The following is a 20,132-nucleotide window of genomic DNA, read 5'->3' as shown; positions in this document are numbered from 1 at the left end:
GGACCTCTGGCTTTTTGGAACGTCGATCCCAGACCATCCACCTGTTGTACGCTTCCAGTTTTGGGTCTAGCCCTGGTTATAGACAGAACATTGGTCTTCTCAGAGCCCCACCGTGGTCTTTGAGGCCCACATGTGCACCCAACTCCATTTGTCTTCCACACTCCACAGGTGGATTGGAATCCTGCATGTGGTCTGAAGTCCATGGTGGCTCTGAGCACCACAGGGACACTGAGTTCCACTGTGGCTCCCAGTTTTACATCTGTCTGACCCGCACATCAGGTTTTACTGGAAAAGGTTCATGGAGACATAGCTTTGGAAATACAAAGTGAAGGGGTATCTGTCCTGCACACTTCTTACCCCTCTGATGTGCTTTGTGCCTTGGCCTCACACCTGTCAGGTCTCAGCTCCTTCGGTAGATCACTAATTAGTGTCTTGCAGAAGACACACTCTCCTACGATGGGGGTAGAAACCCTGCTCTGGTGACCTTTTGTGGGCCCTGTTCGGCTAACACGTTTGGCAGGGATCTGGATACAACCCTGTGTGACTGCAGGTGTTTCAAGGCCAGCTGGGCTTCTTCTGGGACTTGGGCTGACACTTGTTGTGTGACGGCCGGTGCAGGGGCACTGGGGCCAGGATATGCTTTGTCCTCGCAGGTCCCACGAAGCTCGGTCACATGCTTCAGGAGCCCTGAACTCTGCTGGGAGAGCAGGAGGGGCTCACAGATGAGGGGATGTAGGGACATCTGGAGTGTGTTGAGGTCAGAGCTGTGAGTGGATATGGGCAGTGAGAAGGCAAAAGGCTGGAGATGCCATGACCAGAGAGTGCGCTTCGAAGCTTACAAGTTTTATCTAGTTTTGTGCTGCTGTTGAGCATTCTCTCTCTGAATGGGGCTCCCAGACTGTAAACGCCCCCAGGCCCAGACCTGCCCTGCATGAGTGCAGTGGCAGGAGGCCCGAGACAGAGGCCAGGACCAGAGCTTGGGCTTCTTCTCGTCTCTTGGCACCAATGGGCCAACAAGCAGTCAGGCCTGGGAGAGACATGTCAAATTATTTTTGTTTGATGATATTTTTTTTCAGTGTAAGCTGTATTCCTGGCTTTGTGCTAAGTACTAGGAGTCAAAGAGGGCAGTTAGGAAATGAGGTGAGAGGTCCTGAGTGAGACCGTGAAATGACTGGACCCTGAGGTGGCTGGGGGGATAGAGGATGAGGACCTTGGTTAATGCTAGGAGCCCTCCAGGTGAAAAGAAGGAGGAGCTGATGGTGGCTCCCAGGTCCCTGGTGTGGGGAGGACTGGGGGAAGGGAGAGCATGTTTGGCGGCCCTTGTAGAGGTCTGGAGCTCAGAGGAGATTAGCTGGGCCTCACATGCAGCATTTTTGCACCCATCAGCCATAGCCAAGGGTGGGAGTAGACCACACGGCCCAGGAGAAAGTGGGAACCAAAAGGAGAACCCACAAAACCCATCTGGGAAGGAAGGGGTGGAGGAAGGTCAGCAAGGGGTCCTGCTACTGCCTTGGTAACTGCAGGTGTGTGTGTGTGTGTGTATGGGGTGTGTGTGTGTGTGTGTGTGTATGGGGGGGGGATCAGAGGCTGAAGAGTCACGAGGCAGCGAGACAGTACCACATTCAGACGTTGGTGGAAGAGACGTCCGGGGCCATGGAGCCTTGCTGAGCCATCTGGAGGAGGCTGCCGACAGCATTCAGGGGTGCCTGGTGAGGTACCGTTTGTTAGAGGGTGGGTAGCCCAGAAGCCCTCTGGAGGCTGGCGGGTGCTGTGATGTGGCCATGCCATGACTGGGGCCTGGCTGGGGAGGTGGTCAGACAGCTGACAGCGGCGATGGACAGTGACGGGTGTGCAGAAAGGCGTGGAAACTTGGCCATGGATGCTGCTGGGATTCCTGCCCAGGGGACGATGTGAGCAGTTCCCTTTTCCCCAAAAGGAAGGGGAGGGGCAGGCACCTGGGCCATGGGGACCTCTCCACACCCTGCTGTGTCCTGGGGCCTTGAGAGTGCACAGACTTCCTTAGGCTCTTCTTCTAGGCCTCCTGCGTGTCCAGCATGCCTGAGCACCCTTAGGACTGGCTCTCTCTCCCCACTCCCAGCCCAGTGGAACTGGCACTTAAGTGCCTCACTCACGGCACCTCCTGGCATCAGCCATATTCTCTGGCAGGTGCTCATCTCCTTGCACCCAGCTCCTCTCCTCAGGAGCTGCTAGAGCCAGCTCACCCCTCTGCCAGGCAGGAAGGCTCCAGCACTGGCCAGAAAGGCCTCCTGGAACCCAGACCCTGCTCTGGGCTCAGGCCAAGCCTCTCTATTGCACTACCCAGCACCCACCCTGTTCTCTCTGCCTTCACAGCTTGGCTGTGGTCCTGCCAACTTTTCAATATGCTTCTGTCACACCCGAGGCTCCAGGCACACCCACATGGTTCCACTGGAACTTGGCCCTTGGGGCAGGGCTAGGCAGGATTCCCTCCTGAGATGCAGGGCCTTAGGCTAAGGTCACTGTGTGAGGGCCGCAGTGGGGCTATCTGGGCACCATTCCCTCAGCATCTTACCCAGCACTGCCCCCGCCTCCCTCTCCCTAGCAATCACCACCACCTGGGCACCCACCAGGCCCCTGCAACATTCCCTTGGGTATCCTCCCCCTCTCCCTTCACTGCTGCCCTACTTTGCCCCAAAGCCCAGTGGTGCCAGGGAGGACAGGTGTGGTGGGAGCAGGGAGGGTTTCTTCTGGTTGGTGCCTTTTCCCTGAGCCCACCCCAGGTGTCCTTAGGAGCTCCTCTCCATTGGGGGTTGGGTCGGGGGGAGGCCTGGTCTAGTCTCTTCAAGAGGCTCTGCTGTGGGTCTGAGTGATTGGGAGGAGGCATCAGGGACAGAGGCTGAGGAGAGAAGCCAGGGGAAGGTGAGGGAAGTTGGGAAATTGGAACCGAGGTTGAGTGGGAGAGACAGACCGAGCTGGATCTCCAGGGAGAGGCTGACCTTGCGCAGGTGGGAGAAGAAAAGACAAAACCTACACTTAGGGGAGGAAGGATGCTGAAGGTGCCCTGTGCTGTATGGGACTGGCACCAGTTAGGATAGCACAGAGGGGGATGGGGGAACCCAGAGGAGGGTCCTTAGCCCAGCTTAGGCAGGGGCAGGGAGAGGGAGGTGGGATGGCAGCTGGAGAGAGGTCGAGCGGACCGCAGAGAGTGTAAGGGGACGTGAAGTGTCACCAAGTGCCAAGTGTCTGCTGAGCACTTGCCTCATAGTGTTCCAAGTAAAGCCAGTGGATGGGCACCACTCTGATCTGCCCATCACAAACGAGAAACTAGGTCACACAAGCAGACCAGGAGTCTACCCAGATCTACCCAAGTCTGGCCTGCAATTCCCTCTCCCCAGCGGCTCCAGGTTGGCTCCCTTCCATCGCACCTGAGCTCCTCCCCCAGTGGGTGTCTGGCCAGGGAGAGCTGTACCTGGCTGCCACACTGTAGTTGTGACTGTGGGCCATGTGCCTGCCGCGTGGGCCTGGGCTGCTAACACTCTCTCTCATTGCTCTCTCCTGCCCATCTGCATGTGGCTGTTCTGTCTAGCTGCGCGGTGGTCCCGAGCGCCGGCTGTGTAAGTGAGCATGCCCATCCCATGCCTCTCACGGCCACCCTGCTCTCTGCTCTGCTTGGCTTCGTGGGGCTTCTGTCCCACTGACAGCCCCCTGAGGCTTCCCCTGGGCACAACTGGGGATAAGAACGGAAAGGAGTGGGGGTGGGATGAGGGAGTGGGTCTTCTCTGGAGGTCCTCCCAGGTCGGCCTCCCGCTGTGGCCGGGCTGGAGAGGGGCTGCAGGTCTGGGGTCCTGTCAGGTGATGCTGGGTAGTGAGGCACCATCTGTGCGTGCGTGTGTGTGTGTGTGTGTGTGCGTGCGCGCGCGCGCACGTGCTGCTGCCTCTGTCACGAGCAGTCCCCTGTCCTTCCTGCCGCTCCGCTGCATGTCTGTGGCACGTGTGGGCGCTCCTGCGGCTGTAGCGCGCTGTCCTGCGCAGGGGGGCCGGGTGTCATGGGCGTGCGCTGCCTCACACCTGTCCTGCGCATGCAGCTGCTCTGCGTGGGCATGAATGCGGCCTGGTGTCCGTCTCTGACTCATGGGCTTGGTCAGTCTGTGCAGCCACCAGCCTTTACCACCACTCAGCCATCCCTGAAGCCCGCCCAGGTTTCTCTGGGTTTCCTCAGGAGAGCAGAGCTGTGTGTGGGAGTGGTGAGGGGCAGTGCCAGAGTCTTACCCTCCAGGGCATGGGTGGATGGGGCAGTGCCCAGAGCCAGCGTCGGAGGCTGTCAGGGATGGGGCAGTCTTCCCTTTGCCGAGAAAGGCTGCGTTTCCTCTGGTGGGCTGCTCTTGGAGGCCCCATGGAGCGAAGGGGGCCACTGGTTTTACCTTCTCCCCCAGCAGGGCCCTGGCTCTGACCCTGGGGGCCAAACAAAATGGCCGCCGTAATCCTCGGAGCCCACCCGTCTTTCTTCCGGTGGCCCTAAGGCTACCCAGCCCCCAGGCTCCGCCCCCAGCGTCCTCCCGGCCATCGGCCCCGCTCCCCTCCGCCTGTCCCTGCGTCTCCTGGCGCCCACCCACCCTCCAGCCCCAGTACCCAACCCCAGGCTCCGCCCCCAGCGTCCTGCTGGCCACCGGCCCCGCTCCCCTCCGCCTGTCCCCGCGTCTCCTGGCGCCCCTCACCTGGCCTTGACCCCCTCTCCCTCCGCAGGCTCTTCAGCAGCCTCGGTGAGCTGAGCTCCATCTCAGCGCAGCGCAGCCCCGGGGGCCCGGGCGGCGGGGCCTCCTACCCGGTGCGGCCCGGCGGCCGCTACCCCGTGGCGCGGCGCGCCCCGAGCCCAGTGAAGCCCGCGTCGCTGGAGCGGGTGGAGGGGCTGGGGGCGGGCGCGGGGGGCGCGGGGCGGCCCTTCGGCCTCACGCCTCCCACCATCCTCAAGTCGTCCAGCCTCTCCATCCCGCACGAGCCGAAGGAGGTGCGCTTTGTGGTGCGCAGCGTGAGCGCACGCAGCCGCTCGCCCTCGCCGTCGCCGCTGCCCTCGCCAGCGCCTGGCCCCGGCCCCGGCCCCGGCCCCGGGGCCCCTGGCCCGCGCCGGCCCTTCCAACAAAAGCCGCTGCAGCTCTGGAGCAAGTTCGACGTGGGCGACTGGCTGGAGAGCATCCACTTGGGCGAGCACCGCGACCGCTTCGAGGACCACGAAATCGAGGGCGCGCACCTGCCGGCGCTCACCAAGGACGACTTCGTGGAGCTGGGCGTCACGCGCGTGGGCCACCGCATGAACATCGAGCGCGCGCTCAGGCAGCTGGACGGCAGCTGACGCCCCCTTCCCACGCCCCAGCCGCGCCCTGCCGGCAGGGCCCCCCACCCCCACCCCCGGGCCGCGGGCTCGGCCCGCCCCCCACAACGGCGCCCGGGCCAGGAATGTTGCATGAATCGTCCTGTTTGCTGTTGCTCGGAGACTTGCCCTGTACATTGCTTAGTGCCCTCCCCGGCCGGCGAGTCCCACCCAGCACACGGTCAGGAAGGGCGAGGGCCAGGGAGGCTGGAGCGGGAGAGAGTTGGGGGTGGGGTGCTCCGGCCTGACCATCTCCCGCACAGCTCCTGGTGGCTACTCTCCCAGAGGGGGGGAACTAGTCCAGCATGCGAGGTCAGGACACACCTTGGTGACTCGGGGGGAGGGGGGAGACTTGGGGTTCTCGGTTGGGGGCCTAGGAGCCCCCCTGTTTTGCATATTTTAATCCACTCTATATTTGGAACGAGAAAAGGAACAAATATCTCTGTCCTTAATAGCTTCCCTTCCACTCCCCTACAGCCCCCCACTGGTTCCGCTGCTGCTGCCCAGTCTTCCATCTCTGGCCCCTCACTGCCACTGCCACCCCACATGGGGCGGGGGACGCTCCAGCTGGTCTGGGGTTGGCCAGGGTCCTAGTAGCCCGCCCGGGGGCCCCGGCTCGGCCCTCTCCCCTCGCTGAGCTGTAGTGTGCCCCACCGACCCTTCAGGTGCTGCGTGGAGGAGGGGCGGCAGGCAGCGAGTCCTGCTGGGCACTAGCAAGGTCAGGTGGCCTGGGAGACCATTGCCCTGGGGAGGGGCAGAGCCCTGGCGTCCGCCCCCCAGCCAAGTCCCTCACAGGGCCCCTTCCCAGGAGGGGTCTAGCCTCCTCCCCACACTGTTGGGCAACCACAGCAGAGAAGCCTCCCTGCCTCAGACCCCAAAGTCTCCTGTTCCTGCCCTGTGTGTGCGCACATGTGCGAGTGTGTGAAACTCTGGGTGCGGCTGAGTGCATCGGAACCCTGTGTGTGCCCGACTGGAGCGTGGTCCTGAGGGTCCACTCTGGAATAGCGTGGGGGTTTCAGCAGTGTGCACAGGGTGCATGTATGGGTATGTGCCTATGAAAGCACCCCATCTCCACTTCCAAAGAAAGTCAGAGGCACCCTAGGACCTGCTGTTTGCCCAGCCTGTCCTTCCAGAGCCTCCTCTCGCCTGAGCAGGCATCCTTGGTGAAGCTCTGCTGCTTGGACAGGCTCCCAAGGGCCCTTGGAGGCAGTGCCCTCTCCCCCCCAACCGTGGGCTTCTGGGGGGATCATAGAGGACCCCTAGAGTCAGGCCACTGCAAGCCCTGGGGAGAGGCAAATACCCCAGAGGACACCCCAGCCCCCCTTACTGTGACTCCTCACACTCAGCAATGACCTGTGGGGTGGGGGGCCCTGGGACGTTTTTAAACCTAGGGTTTGGAGTCTGGACTAAGCTCCATCCACGTCACTCACAAGTTTCTGTTTATATTTCTAGCTTTTTTTAATAAAAAAAAAAAAAAACACAGAAAACTGAAGTTTTCACAGCCCAGGGGCCTGGCACGCCGGTCTGTGCCCGCCTGCCCCGCCCTGGCCCACCGGCCCCATTCCCTGGGCAGAGTCACACGCAGTAACCCCTTCACCAACAGACCAGGTCACACACAGCAGCAGTCACTGTAACAGACTGCCACGTACACACTCGGTCTCACACTCACCTGTGGGTTTTTGGTTCCGTTCAATTTGGGTTTTTAACTTTACAGGGTCAGTTCTGCTTCACCCCTCCTTTTGTATGGAGTTCCATCCAGGGGATTTCACCCCTGCTCCAGTCCTGAGGCCTCCTGACCCTGATGTTGTGATACACCCCACAGAGATCTATGTTTCTTATATTATTATTATTGATAATAATTATTATAATATTATTATGTAATAAATTTATAAGAAATGAAACTTTCTCAGTTGCCTGTTTGAAGAATTCTTAGGAGCACAAACTGCTGTCCCTTGGACAAACCTCCTCAGCCTTGCCACGAGTATTCAGCTGCGTGAACTGGTGACTCTCAGATCCTTGTCTCTGACCCAGGTCCACATGCCAGGCCTCCTGCATCTCTTCCGGACTGCTGCTCGACCTCAGCCTGCGCTTCCTGAGCTGGAAGCTTTTCTGTCTGCTCATCAGCTCACTGAGGAGCTGTCCTGGCCTAGAAGTCCGGTTGCCCTCTGTGGCCCCTGCCGCCCCCCTCCTCCCCTCCGTGTGCCTCTCTTTCTGAATTCTGTCGCTCCTCTTTGAACCCTCTCTGTCCCAGCTGTCTTGCCCCCGTGGCTACTGCCCTTGTTCAGGCTTTCCTTCTCCCCTCTGAGCTGACAGTCATGTGAGCAGCCAGCTACTGCCAGCCAATGCTCTGGCACGTCTGGTGTGGCCCCTGGTGGGGGGTGGTCCGCCCACAGGAAGGGCAGAGGCGCCTCAATGGGTGGAAGGAGGATTCACAGTGTGGTGAGTGGGTGGACATTTTCCCGCAGAGTGGGCCCAGGAGGCACAGCGGGAGCTGAGAGAGGGATGGGGTGGCGGTGATCCGCCGGCAGGCATGTCAGGCACCAGTCACAGGGCGAGGTCTTGGGAGGGCCTGCAGAGCCTGGCTGCACTGGGTCAAGGTGGGGATCAGATAGGACATGGTGATAAATGTAGACCTTCACTAGGGTTATTGTTGGGTCAGGGGTGGGGCCAGTGGGAGACGCCACCAGGGAAGTGAAGATCCCAGAGGGAGCAAAGTGGGTGGAAGAGGGATGGACTCCAGTGTCTTCACTGAGAAGAGGTGGGGGCAGGCAGAGGTGGTCTGAGGGAGCAAGTGCGGGTCTGGGTGGCCTGGTAGGGAACGGTGAAAGCCCTGGGAGGCTCGGATCTGGAAAGCCCCACAATTTCAAATTTCCAGCTTTTTCAAATTTTTCATTTTCACTTTCAACTGTGTTCATCAAACAGAAGAGGCCATGAAGGAAGTCAGGACATAGTGACCTGGCAGGGGGGGTGTTCTAAGTGTAGGGCTGCAGGCGGGACCCTGACTTGCTCTGGGCCTGAGACTGTGCTGGCGGTGGGGGACAGGTATCCTCTGAGTTGCACGTGGAGCCCTGGGTCGCTCTGGGCCTGGGTCAGAGCTCGGGGTAAGTACAGCTTTTCAACAGAAGAAAGGAAGAGCAAGGGCAGAGGCAGCAAGCCTTCCATGGAAATGGCAACACCCACTCTGGCTCGCAAGAGATTTGGGGGAGAAGATGAATGTCTCCCCATGCCTCAGAAGACGAGTCAGAACCTTCACCACCTGTGAGAGAAGATGTGGCAGAGGCAATCGTAGGTTCAGGGCTGGGGGAGCTGAAGCCCCAAGCACTTCAGGGCAAAGACATTCTCACTTAGGGCTGAGGTCTCCTCATGGCCTAAGGATGTCCTTTTGGGGCCGCCAAGCAACTCACCAACACTCTTTCTAGAGCCTGGAGTAGAGGCTGTAGCCCTAACTCCCCCTCACCCCAGCCACCCCTGCCCGAGATCCTGTGGACAACTTGGGCTGGGTGCATGGTCAAGGTGTCTCCTCTGCAGAGGGCCTTGCTGAAGAGGGGTGAGGGATCAGGATGAGGAAAGATGGTGTGGGAGTAGGACTGGTCAGGTGGGCGGGGTAGGGGTTTGGAAGTGAGGAGCAGGAAGCAGGCTGGGGGTAAGCAGGTGGGTATATGGGAGTGGGAATGGAGGAGGGCAAGGAGGGAGGTGAGGTGGAGGGGAGTGGGGATGGGGAACCCCTCATCCTGCTCCCTGTGCTGGGAGCTTCACCTTGGCCCGAGTCAAGCCCCCCGTAGCCATTGGGGCCGCATCCTCTGGGCCCAGAGTCCTAACTGTCCAGTACTTTCCTACCTCTCTCTCTTGTGCTTTGGAACAGAATGTAGAAGTCACTTTTATTTGAGATGTTTGCTTCTTCCATTAGGTTTAACGACAGAATTAAACCTGGGTGGGCCATGTGCCTATCCTGTGGCCACGGGGGCAGTTACTATGACCGGCAGCCCCTTCTAGAATCAGAAGTGAATGTGACCCTGTGGATTCAGACAGTAGTTGTCTTCTAGAATCTAGGCACTGGGTCTTTAACTGTATTATTGAAAAACTAGGTACTGCTTTTTGTCTTGAAGCTTATAACATTTTCTTTAAAAAAATTTTTTTTAGAGATTTTATTTATTTGAGAGAGGGAGAGAGAGAGAGCACAAGCAGGGGGAGGGGCAGGCAGAAGGAGAAGCAGGCTTCCCGCTGAGCAGAGAGCCCAATGAGGGACTCCATCCCAGGACCCCGAGATCATGACCCAAGCTGAAGGCCGACGCTTAACTGACTGAGCCGCCCAGGCACCCTATTTTCATCATATATTTAAATACTTGCAAAGGTTGTGATTTCTGGAAAATTGTACATATTAACATCAAAATAAATGTTTACATAATTCTGCTAAATGCTTCTCATGGACCTAAATACCGTACCAATTTTATGCCCATTAATATCCTGTAAAAACTCCTGAATAGGTGTTTTCTTAAACAGTCAAAATTTTAATGATCACATCTTGAATTCCTGTTGCCATTTCTTGAACTATAATTCCAAAGCGTTTTTGATTACTTTATCAGGCACAATCTGACACTCAGTTAAAATACGTGAGGCCTCCTAACACTCAGTAGGTGAGTTGCAAACTGTTAACACTCAGGTTGGTGAAATAGGACTTCCTGAACTTCAGATAAAGGAGGGGAGACCACCTGACATGAAGGCTACAAAAAAAAAGAAAAGAAAAGAAAAGAAAAAGAAAAGGCCTTGGACACTTACATACAGGAGCAGGTGGGGAAGAAAGATGTTCTGTGACACTCAGGTCTGAGAAGTAAAAAACCTACCATTTGGGGAAAGTACACAAGGGCCCTGAAACTTCCCTAGGAGACACACATTCTCCTTATACTCGGGTGGAAAACAGGGAGCCTTCCTGACATGCAGGTAGCAGCGATAAAAATCTTGTGACACTCACAAAGGTGATGTTATTGAGGCCCAATTACATTCATCAAGGGGAAATACAACTTGTTGCCTGGCAGGAATGTAAGTAATACATATCAAAACTCAAGGGAGTTGAATCATCCTGCCTTGTCACTCCCTGCTAAACAAAGATAAGAAGTCCTGGCCCAGTGTCAGAAGTTGGAGGAGGGACAGGAAAGTATTCCCCAAACAGAGAAGGCATTTTGAGACTGGAAAACCAAGCAGGTCACTCCATACCGTTCGCACAGAGTTTTATTCAGGGTAACATACTGACAGGTGGATCGGGCAGAGGACAATCCACAGCAGCTGCAGAGTTATTCTCCGCAAAATCCAGACCTTAGTCCACAGATTTTATAGAGAGAGGGGACACGCAGAAGGACATTGTAGGGAGATCAAAGGGTTCACATGCACCTCAGAGGACTTGCATGCACCTAATTGACAGCTAACCTGTAATTAGATCTTGTGCCACCCCCTGTGCCTCAGCAAGGGGAAAGACTAGGTTATCTCTAACAGATTCTTGGGAGGCGAAAACAAGCCTCCCCCCATCCTGGCCTTGGCAGGCATTTCTGAGGTATATGTCAATCTCCAAGGCACCTGGAACACACAGCCCCAAGAGAGGTCACTGTGCAAACATGACCAGAGATGGAGTCAGTATTGTCAGCATTCCTACACCCCATACTAGGAGAGGCAAGACCTTCTGACCTGCAAGAAGAGTAGACTTGGGGACACTCATGGAGAGGAAATGAGAGGTCTGACAATTAAGTAGAAGAGAGGGAGACACCAGACCTGCAGGTAGGGATGATATGACCTTGGCACATTCAAATAGGGGAGCGGAGATCCCTTGGTCACTAAGAGAGAAGAGATGGAAACTCCAGATCTAGCAGAAGAGATGAGAGACAAGATCTCCTGACACTCAGGTAGGGCATAGAAGACCTCCTTACACTCGAATGGGAGACAGGAGATTTCATGACCCTCAGGTAGGGGAGATGAGACCTCAAGACCCTCAGGAAGGAGACAGAAACCTTCAGACAATCAGGGAGCTGAGATGAGAATGTCAGACATCTACCGAGTAAAGGAGACCTTGTGATATTCAGGTAGAGAAGATAAAAGCTCATGACTTTTAGGTAGGGAGGGAGACTGTACTCAAGTAGGGAACATGAGACTTCCTGGCACTTCAGTATGGCCGAGGAAACCTCAGTGCACTCATATAGGTGAGATGCACCTCCTGACCTTCAGGTAGGGGATAGAAAAGACCTCTGGGTTCTCAGGTAGAGAAGATGCCACAAAGTGACACTCGGGTGGTAGAGATGAGGCCTTTGGCCTTGAGATGGAAGAAAAGAGACATCCTCAGATTCAGGAAAAGGAGATGATGGCTCCTGATACTCAGGTAAAGATATATAAGACCTACTGGATATTCAGTTGAAGGGCATGTGACCTCCTGAAAGTTATGTGAGCTGAGAAAGTGTGACATTCAGTTAGAGAAGATAGTAGAAGAATAAAGCTCATTTGACAATCTGAAAACTCTTAACACTCAGGAAGAAGCTATGAGGTGTCCTGACACACAGGTAGGCGAGGGACAACCTCTTGATGCTCAGATGGTCTAGTGGAGAACTTACACTCAGCGAGAGGAGGGGACACCGCCCTTCATGCAGGTGGAGGTGTGACCACCTCACACTCCTACAGGAAGGTGAAACTTCTTAACATGCAGGTATGTGAGGTGAGCATTTGTCATCCTCCCGTAGGTGAGATGCTATCTCCTGACAATCAGAAGAAATGAAACCTCAGGATATTCAGGTGATTGTGGTGAGAATTCCTGACCCTCAAATATAGGAGACACACCTTGCAGCATGTAGGTCCCAGAGAGGAGACCTGGAGACACTCAGGTAGGAAACACCAGACCTTGTGATACTCAGCAGTGAATAGAAAGGTGGGCTTTGTAGTCCTAAATTAGAGAAATTCAGAGTGACTCTTTGAAAAGTATGCTGATAGTATGTACTTGGAAGAGGGAAAGACAATTTGCTCTACACAGTGTTAAGGATCGATTAATCTTGTGAGCCTGACACCCTGTGACCATTGACATGCTGCGTCATCTTGACACAGAGGGACAGAGTTGCCCCTCAGCCCATGATTTGGAACAGGAACTGTGGTTGCAGCTTGCATGAGGGGCAGACCCTGAAACTGCACAAAACTGGATCCTCAGATGATACGGAACCTTCGAAGGGTAACTGGGAATGAAGATCCTGGCCTTGGGACAGAGGGAGGGGGCTGCATATGAGCCCCCATCACCCGAGGGGTGTGGGGGACCCTGTACAGAAAGCTGGGATCTTGTGTCAGCCTGAACCTGTTAAGCTAAAGGGCTCCTGCCTGGCCTGGCTATTGGGGTGGGGGAGGGGGGGAGGTAGCCATGCTGATTGGTCAGGAGGCCACAGAGCTTTGTGAGGTCACTGGGCTTCCAGGTCAGGCTGGGGCAGGAGTATGGTAGAGATGCTGCCAACTGCCGTTCTGCTGGTCTTGGCAGTGTCTGTGGTTGCCAAAGATAACGCCACGTGTGAGTAAGTGTCAGGGACACCTCCAGGGGATGGAAAGAGTGTCTTCTGAATAGCAGGCCCCACCCAGACTCCCTCTGTCCAGGGCTAGGGAGGAGGCCAAACTTGGGCCTTAGTAGTCCCCTGGGTCTCACAGGTGTGACCCACACCCCCAACTCAGACCATCCCTGCTCCCAGCTTCATCAGCCCAGAGCCCCCAGGGCTGACCCCTGGGCTCCTATGCCTCCCATAACACAGACACTGGGGCCCTTTCCTCACCTAGAGACTGACCTCACTGCCTCTTAAACATCAAGTCCCAATTTTTAGAAACCCCTTTCTTCCCACAGATACTGAGGTGGCCCCACCTGTGGCTGACCCCAAAGACCCCAGGGTATTGTCATGGCATTCTTCCAGGGTCCCCCTCCACCTTAGACTCCGACAGCCCCCAAGGTACCCCCAAACTGTTGTGGCCTCTCCCCAGTTCCCAGAATTCCACCCCTGGACCCCCGCTGCTCCCCACCCTGGGACCACTGGACCTGCCTTGGCTACTCTCCCTCCTCCTGCAACCTTCCAACCCCACCCTGCAGCCCCAAGACCCCTGTGGCTGTTCCCTGAGTCTCCCACCCAGAATTGGCTCTAAAGACCTCAAGCCATTACACCTCTCTATCTCCACCTCTAGCCTCCCCCTCTGCCTAGGGATCTCCCATTTTTCTAGGGCCCTTATCATCTGTCCTGCTTCCTATGGCCCCTTCTTTCCTCGCCTTGTGGCTACACCCACAAGACCCCAGAACTCACACTCCTCAAAACCATTTTGTGGAGCCTGCAGCTTCCGGCCTCCCTCCCGCCCTGACAGCGCCTCTCCTCAGCAGCTCCCCTTCGGACCCTCCACACTCCCGGCTGCCCCACTTTGCCCAGCCCCCTAGCCCTGCTTCCCGCATCGTGCAGGTGCGAGGACAGGCTGTGCCTCTTCTTGGTTTGAACTGTGCCCCTGGTCTCTCCTCAGTGGCCCCTGTGGGTTACGGTTCAGGCAGAACCCACCGGGGAGTGGCCGTATCATCGGAGGGCAGGATGCAACAATCGGGGCCTGGCCCTGGATGGTCAGCCTCCAGGTCTTCACATCCCACAATAACCGAAGGTACCATGCGTGCGGAGGCACCTTGCTGAACTCCCACTGGCTGCTTACGGCTGCCCACTGCTTCGTCTCCAAAAAGTACGTGTGGGAGCGCGTGGAGGGAGGTCTTCAGAAAGGCTCTTCCCAGAAAGGGACATTCTCCAGGGCTCTCTGTGCACAGTCTCCCCGGGGCTCTGGGCCTTGTGGCAACCAGACCATGAGTGGGTGGGCCCAGGCCCTTGCTGGGGGAGGGCTCTGAGGGTCATGATCACCAGAGGTTTCTGTCAAGCCCGTCCTTTCTGAGGATGACCTGGCTTGCCTCTGTGCCCACAGAAAAGTATATGACTGGAGACTGATTTTTGGAGCAAGGGAAATTGTGTATGGGAACGATAAGCCAGCGAAGCCGCCTCAACAGGAGAGATATGTCGAGAAAATCATCATTCATGAGAAATACATCCCCAGTTTAGAGCACAATGACATCGCTCTCATGAAGATCACCCCTCCCGTTCCCTGTGGGCAATTCATCGGAACGGGCTGCCTGCCCCAATTCAGGGCGGGCCCACCTAGAGTTCCCCAGGCCTGCTGGGTGGCTGGCTGGGGATTCTTGAAAGAGAAAGGTGAGTATGGGGGCGGGGGGGGGCTCTCATAGGGGTAGGGGCACTGCTGGTCATTCCCTCAGTGGTCTCTGAAGTGCAGGGGCCATATGTAGTACCTAGTGGTGATGTCCACCAGAATGCGGGACACTGTCCCCTTTTAGAGCAGGAGAAACTGGCAGCCGAGTCCCCTGTCCTCGGCCTCACCACCGACGGCTCGTGTGGTCGCTGGACGGAAGGGTGCATGCAGCCACAGGAGAACCTGGGCATTTTTTGAATGGGGTCTGGGCTGTGGCTCTATCTGGGGCCTGGAACCCCAGTTGTTACCTTCTGGAAACGGGGGATTGTCCCCTGAAACGGCACTTGGAGAAGAGCTCTAGATGGGGTTTTGTGGTTGTGGGCCAACTCCTCTCCTCTCTGGACATCCATTTCCCCATCTGTGAGTGGAAGGGCCATGTCACGTGGTCTCTGAGCTCTGACACACCAGAGCCCAGCCCTCCTGACCTCAGTGAACCTCCGCTTCCCACCCTTGGTGGTCACAATGCGAGAATCCACCCTCCCCATCCGAGTGACTTCATTTTCTCTGGAGAGAGGGGACAGGTTTCTTGGCAGGTCAGCAGTGGGCAGTAAGGGTTTGACGAGTAGGTTAGGCCTTTCAGCTTTCCACAGGTGACCACATGGACTTTTTACCCAGTCACATTGGGGATGTGAAGAGAGACTGAAAGCTCTTCTGTCCCTTGATAATGGAAAACCGAGAGCTCCTAATTCAAGGCACTTCAGTCATTTGGGGTTCAAAACTCAGCCTTTTCTGGTGGCAAAACCCTGGTAGTTTCAGTATGCTTCCTGTAACTCTTCTTCCCTCTCTCAAGGCTGGCCCCCTTCTCTGATTGGGTTGCTTCTCCTCCCGGGCACCCCTGTTTTCACTGGCCTCTGCTGACCCTTCCCTCCCTGGCCTGGGGTATCAACCTCTGTCTGGCTATTGATGTCCATGGCTCTGCTGAGGCCTCTAGAGCATTCTTCTTGTCCCGCCCCCAGCCTACCCTGCTCTGCCCACCCACCCAAACATGTGCGCAGTGTCCCAGGGTTCTTGTAGTCCCTGGGGGGGGCTGATCTCAGGGTTCCCATCTACACTCCCACCCCTACCGCCACCTTTGCTATCCTATCGCTCAAAAGGATTATAGGCTCCCAGCTACACCCTGGACGTCACACAAGGCCTCTTTTGTTCTAGAATCCTCCTCAACTTAGTGGGATTTCTATCATCTTCTGGTGAATACACCCCCCACTGTTAAGGCCAAGTCTTAAAGAAATCCCCAGCCTCCAAACTTCTGTGACATTTCTGCAGACCTTCCTTTTTCTACCTCCTCCTTGAGCCCATATGCTTCTGGGGTAGTCCTCCTGTTCTATTGAATTTCAAGTTCTTGTGGACTTTTTAGCATTTAAAGCCAAGGTGTTGGGATTGAGAAAACCCTGTTCTCTTCCAGGTCATCTGGCTCTTCCATAGATCTAAAGGGTCACCATAAGCGACCGGGCTTGTTGTGGTGGTCATTTCCATGTCACCCCTGCCTTGGGGGCAGTGCAAGTACAAAACTAACCCTGCTTGGGTGGTACGCAAAGTTGACCTGAAGGGACTGGAGACGGAGTCCAAGCCACACAAACACACGGTCAGCTGTCTGCCGGCGCCTGCTGTGTGCCTAGCTCCATCCACTCTGCTCCACTTGGTTCTGGCTTCCCACTTGGCCTACACCGCCATGTTCCAAGTGTGATCCACCACCTCTCCACCCAGATGCAGGCGATTTCAGACCCACCCACCAGGCTGTGGGTGCTGCTGTGGTGGGGGGAGGCCACTTGATGAAGAGGGGATAGCTGCCCCTATAGCCAGGTGTGAGGTTGGCTGATGGAATCATAGCCTGGGCTGGGCCTTTCTTAACCCAAAGGTCATGATGGAGGCTCTGGGGCTGTAAAGGATGTTCTGACCTGCCTTCCGGTTATTCCAACCACCCATGCCCCTGACAGGTCTGTGTGTGTGGAGGCCATCCTGCAGCTCCTCCTTCTCTGTAACTTCAAAATGGATGGGAGGCACGTGGGGAGGGACTCATCTGCCCAACTCCAGCAGATCCTGCCCAGAACTGAGCTGAGGGGTTTAACGGGGGATAAAAAGCAAGGAGGGTGACTTAGAGCCGTACTGTGGGGAAATGAAATGTGTGTCCTGGATTTGAGTGCAGAGAGGAAAACCTTGGTCCGAGTCCAAGCCACACCACATCCCTACCAGGATGTTTGGGCAAGTGGTGCCGCAAGCTCTTGATTGGAGGCAAGGTGAGTCCCAGCGCTCAACACAGGGGGTCACTGTGGGGTGTAAATGAGGTGACACATCCTGGCTGTAGCTGTGAATAATCATCTGGCATCAACACACATTCCTGCAGCCGCATCTGCTCATCCTCCATGCACTGCCCCTCCTCTTCACCTGCATATGCCTCCACCACCCCACATCCTTCAGAATTATCTGAGGAGAGGCCAGGGGCATTGACTTTCATGGATTTTAGGTTGAAGTAGAGCATTTCAGGATGATGGGGTTTCCGTGGAGGGAGGAGGCAGGGCTTTCCCAGAACGTGTCTTCTGTGATCGCTGACCACTGAGCCGCCTGGCTGTAGCCTACAGGATCGCACCTACACTGCAGGAGGCCCGTGTGAACCTCATCGACCTCGACTTATGTAACTCCACCCAGTGGTACAACGGGCGCATTCGTTCAACCAATGTGTGTGCAGGGTACCCTGAGGGCAAGATCGACACCTGCCAGGTAACTTCCCTTCGGGTGCCCCTTTCCCTGCCAGCACCTCTTTTGTGGATCCCTGAACTCCACTCCCGCCAGGGCCCTGCTTCAGTGACCCTTTCCCTGGCCCCATCTTGTAGCAGTGAGGATGGGAGGTGATGCCTGCTGCCCCTCCAAAGAGCCAGTCACTGCACAGAGAGCTGTGTCCCACCGTGACACAAAGATCATACCACCCAAACACTACCCTGGAAGAGAATGCTTCTCTCTCCTCACCAGAATACAAAATCTTCAAATCCACTCGTACACACATGCCCATGCATGCATAAAGCCTCACACATGGACACATGGGTCGCTTCTCTTCCCTCCTCACTGCAAGGAGACCCGTGACAATCCATCCCCTTCTCACGTCCACCTGAAGCTGTTGACACCAACTCAAAGTTTACCACCACCACTTGTGTTCATGGCAGCAAGAAGCCATGTGACTGAAGAAACTGTCCTTCCAGAGCCTATGGCCCTTCTGGGCAGGGGAAAAGTGGCTCAGACGGAGAGTGACTTCTGTGTCCTTCTGGGCAGGGGGACAGCGGCGGGCCTCTCATGTGCAGAGACAACGTGGCAAACACCTATGTGGTCGTGGGAGTCACAAGCTGGGGGGTAGGCTGTGCCCGAGCTAAGCGCCCCGGAGTCTACACGGCCACCTGGCCCTATCTGAACTGGATTGCTTCCAAGATCGGTTCTAATGCCTTGCACATGGCTCAACTGCCCACCCCTCCCCATCCGACTTCTCAAGCAATCCCAGCTAAAGACCCCTCTGCCCGCCCTTCTGCTCGCCCTCCTTGGTACTTCCAACGTCCTCCTCGACCTCCTCCCAGCCCCCCTGCATCTCGACCTCGACCTCGACCCAAACCCCCGGCCCCACCCCCACCCCCGCCTCCACCCCCACCCCCACCTGCTCCCCCACCTATCACTAAACCTCCCCAAGTACTTTCTTTTGCCAAGCGACTACAGCAACTCACAGAGATCTTGAAGGGGAAGACGTTTTCTAACGCAAAGGGGTATTACGAGATGGAGACCACAGATCTCCCAGAGCTGACCGCCGCCTCCTGATCCGACCCCACTCCCAACAGACCCAGTGAGCCCTTTACTCCCAAGAAAACAAAGATGAAATAAATAAATATAAATATAAATATAGATATATAAAATATATATATATATCCATGAAGAGATGCTTTCTGGACTTCTTCCTACCTGCCCTCCCCAACTCAATCCAAACCCTCCCCCAGCAAATCTGTCCTTCCTCTGTCACCCTCCAACAAGGTGGAATTGCTAGTATGTCAGTGGCAACTGTGGTTTCCTAAATCTTGATTTTTGAAGTTGGAACAAGGCGATCTGGGGCAACAGGCCAGGTATGGTCTGGATCTCACACTCAGAGTCTCTGCTTATTAAATCAGTGCAGGTGGGCCCTGGAGCACTTCTGTGAGGTGAGCTGACTCAGAAGGAGGGGTATGGGTCTGAGTCCATTGGAAGAATGACTCCAGTCTGAAGTTTTGTAGTGTGGCCATCTGATGCTCAGTCCACATGGCCAACCCCAGGCAGGAGTCTGCCCTCAACCAGAATTGCTTATGCCCATTTGTGAATTCCTGAGAAAGAGACCTCGATGGCCTCAGGTCAACTGCCCACTCTGGTCAGGACCTAGATCAAGCCTAAATGCTGGATTAGCCACTTGGGGATTAAAGATGGCAGGCTCCAGAAAGAAACCCCTGGGCTCCTGGCTGGGCAGTTGCTGCAACAAGCAACAGTCTCATACCTGTTCACCTGTTCACTGTGTGCACATGTTTCGAGTGCAAGATGGCCCTATGTTCTGGTTGCAAAGACAGATGGCAAAGGGTACAGGAGCATGAGGGAAGAACTTTGGGTGAGGAAGACCAAGGACCCTGTCCTTTTCCTGCTGGGGCTGCAACAGGGACTGATGAAGCAGCTATGAGTCTTTATTTTCAGGATTCATCAGTCTGTCTGGGTTCAAACAAACCCCCTGCTTTACCCCTCATCAGCTATGTGGCCTTGGGAATATGGCCAGAGGGTTGTGTGACAATGAAATTAGGACAGATGTGAAGCTTTCAGAGCAGAGCGTGACACGCCATACATGCTTATAGATGTGGGCTCTAATTTAGAGCCAACTGGTGATGAGATGCTGGGTAACCTTATACTTACGCATGGGCACTCGGGTGTACATTGTCTGTGCACTTATGAGCCCTGGAATACCTCGGCTACCTAAGAGGGCTTGCAAATTGATCTGGGTGGCCCATAGCTCTATAGTGTATTAGCATTTGATAAAATAAAAAAAACAAATTTTATCTGCCTTCACTGAGAGCCAACATTACTAAGATTAGAGTTGGCATGTCCATGATTCCTTTTGTTGGCTTTGGTCTGTCTCTTCTAAAGTTAGTTTCTTAATCTCCCTATTGGGTACATAAGCTTTGTACCCTGGTGTCAGACACCAGGTACCCTCTAAACACTGAACAAAACTCAGTGTCAGTCACAGAGTGAGACAGAAACCAAGCTATGGGCCACATGGTCCAAAGAGCAGAAACAGCCATGGCAGCAACTCAGGACCTGCCCTCACCCTTCCTGGGCAGTCCTGAACCCTGAGCTTACAGGTGGGAATGGTGGGGCAAGATGTGCTCAGGCTAGGGAGTAGGGGTGGGTGTGGAGGATGTGGGACAAATTTGGAGGAGCTACAGTACCAGTAGTTTCTTTCCACTTACAGGTCATCCCTCCTCCTCAGAGCTTCCCAGGATCCAGAACGGATTCTCCTGGCACT

The 20,132-nt window shown here is 55.7% G+C and overlaps 2 protein-coding genes across 2 annotated transcripts in view; both read left to right on the top strand.

Annotated features, from left to right (window-relative positions):
* The window catches only part of SHANK3 (SH3 and multiple ankyrin repeat domains 3), a 49,838-nt gene extending 42,593 nt beyond the window's left edge, over positions 1–7,245 (top strand). The window contains 1 exon segment of the mRNA XM_034985964.1: positions 4,723–7,245. Within this exon segment, the coding sequence (XP_034841855.1) occupies positions 4,723–5,326 (604 nt within the window). The 3' untranslated portion in view covers positions 5,327–7,245.
* Positions 7,246–12,745: 5,500 nt separating this feature from the next.
* Positions 12,746–18,418, top strand: ACR (acrosin). Its single transcript, XM_034985940.1, has 5 exons — positions 12,746–12,870; positions 13,847–14,053; positions 14,288–14,571; positions 17,196–17,341; positions 17,888–18,418. The coding sequence occupies exons 1-5, from the start codon at positions 12,794–12,796 to the stop codon at positions 18,416–18,418; spliced, it is 1,245 nt and encodes a 414-aa protein (XP_034841831.1). The 5' UTR covers positions 12,746–12,793.
* Positions 18,419–20,132: the final 1,714 nt, after the last annotated feature.

The sequence above is a fragment of the Mirounga leonina genome, unplaced genomic scaffold (genome assembly GCF_011800145.1).
Source record: "Mirounga leonina isolate KUSES-001 unplaced genomic scaffold, KU_Mleo_1.0 Mir_375, whole genome shotgun sequence".
NCBI lineage: Eukaryota > Metazoa > Chordata > Mammalia > Carnivora > Phocidae > Mirounga > Mirounga leonina.
Note: the sequence above shows the minus strand (reverse complement) of the source record. Positions and strands in the feature narration are given on the sequence as shown.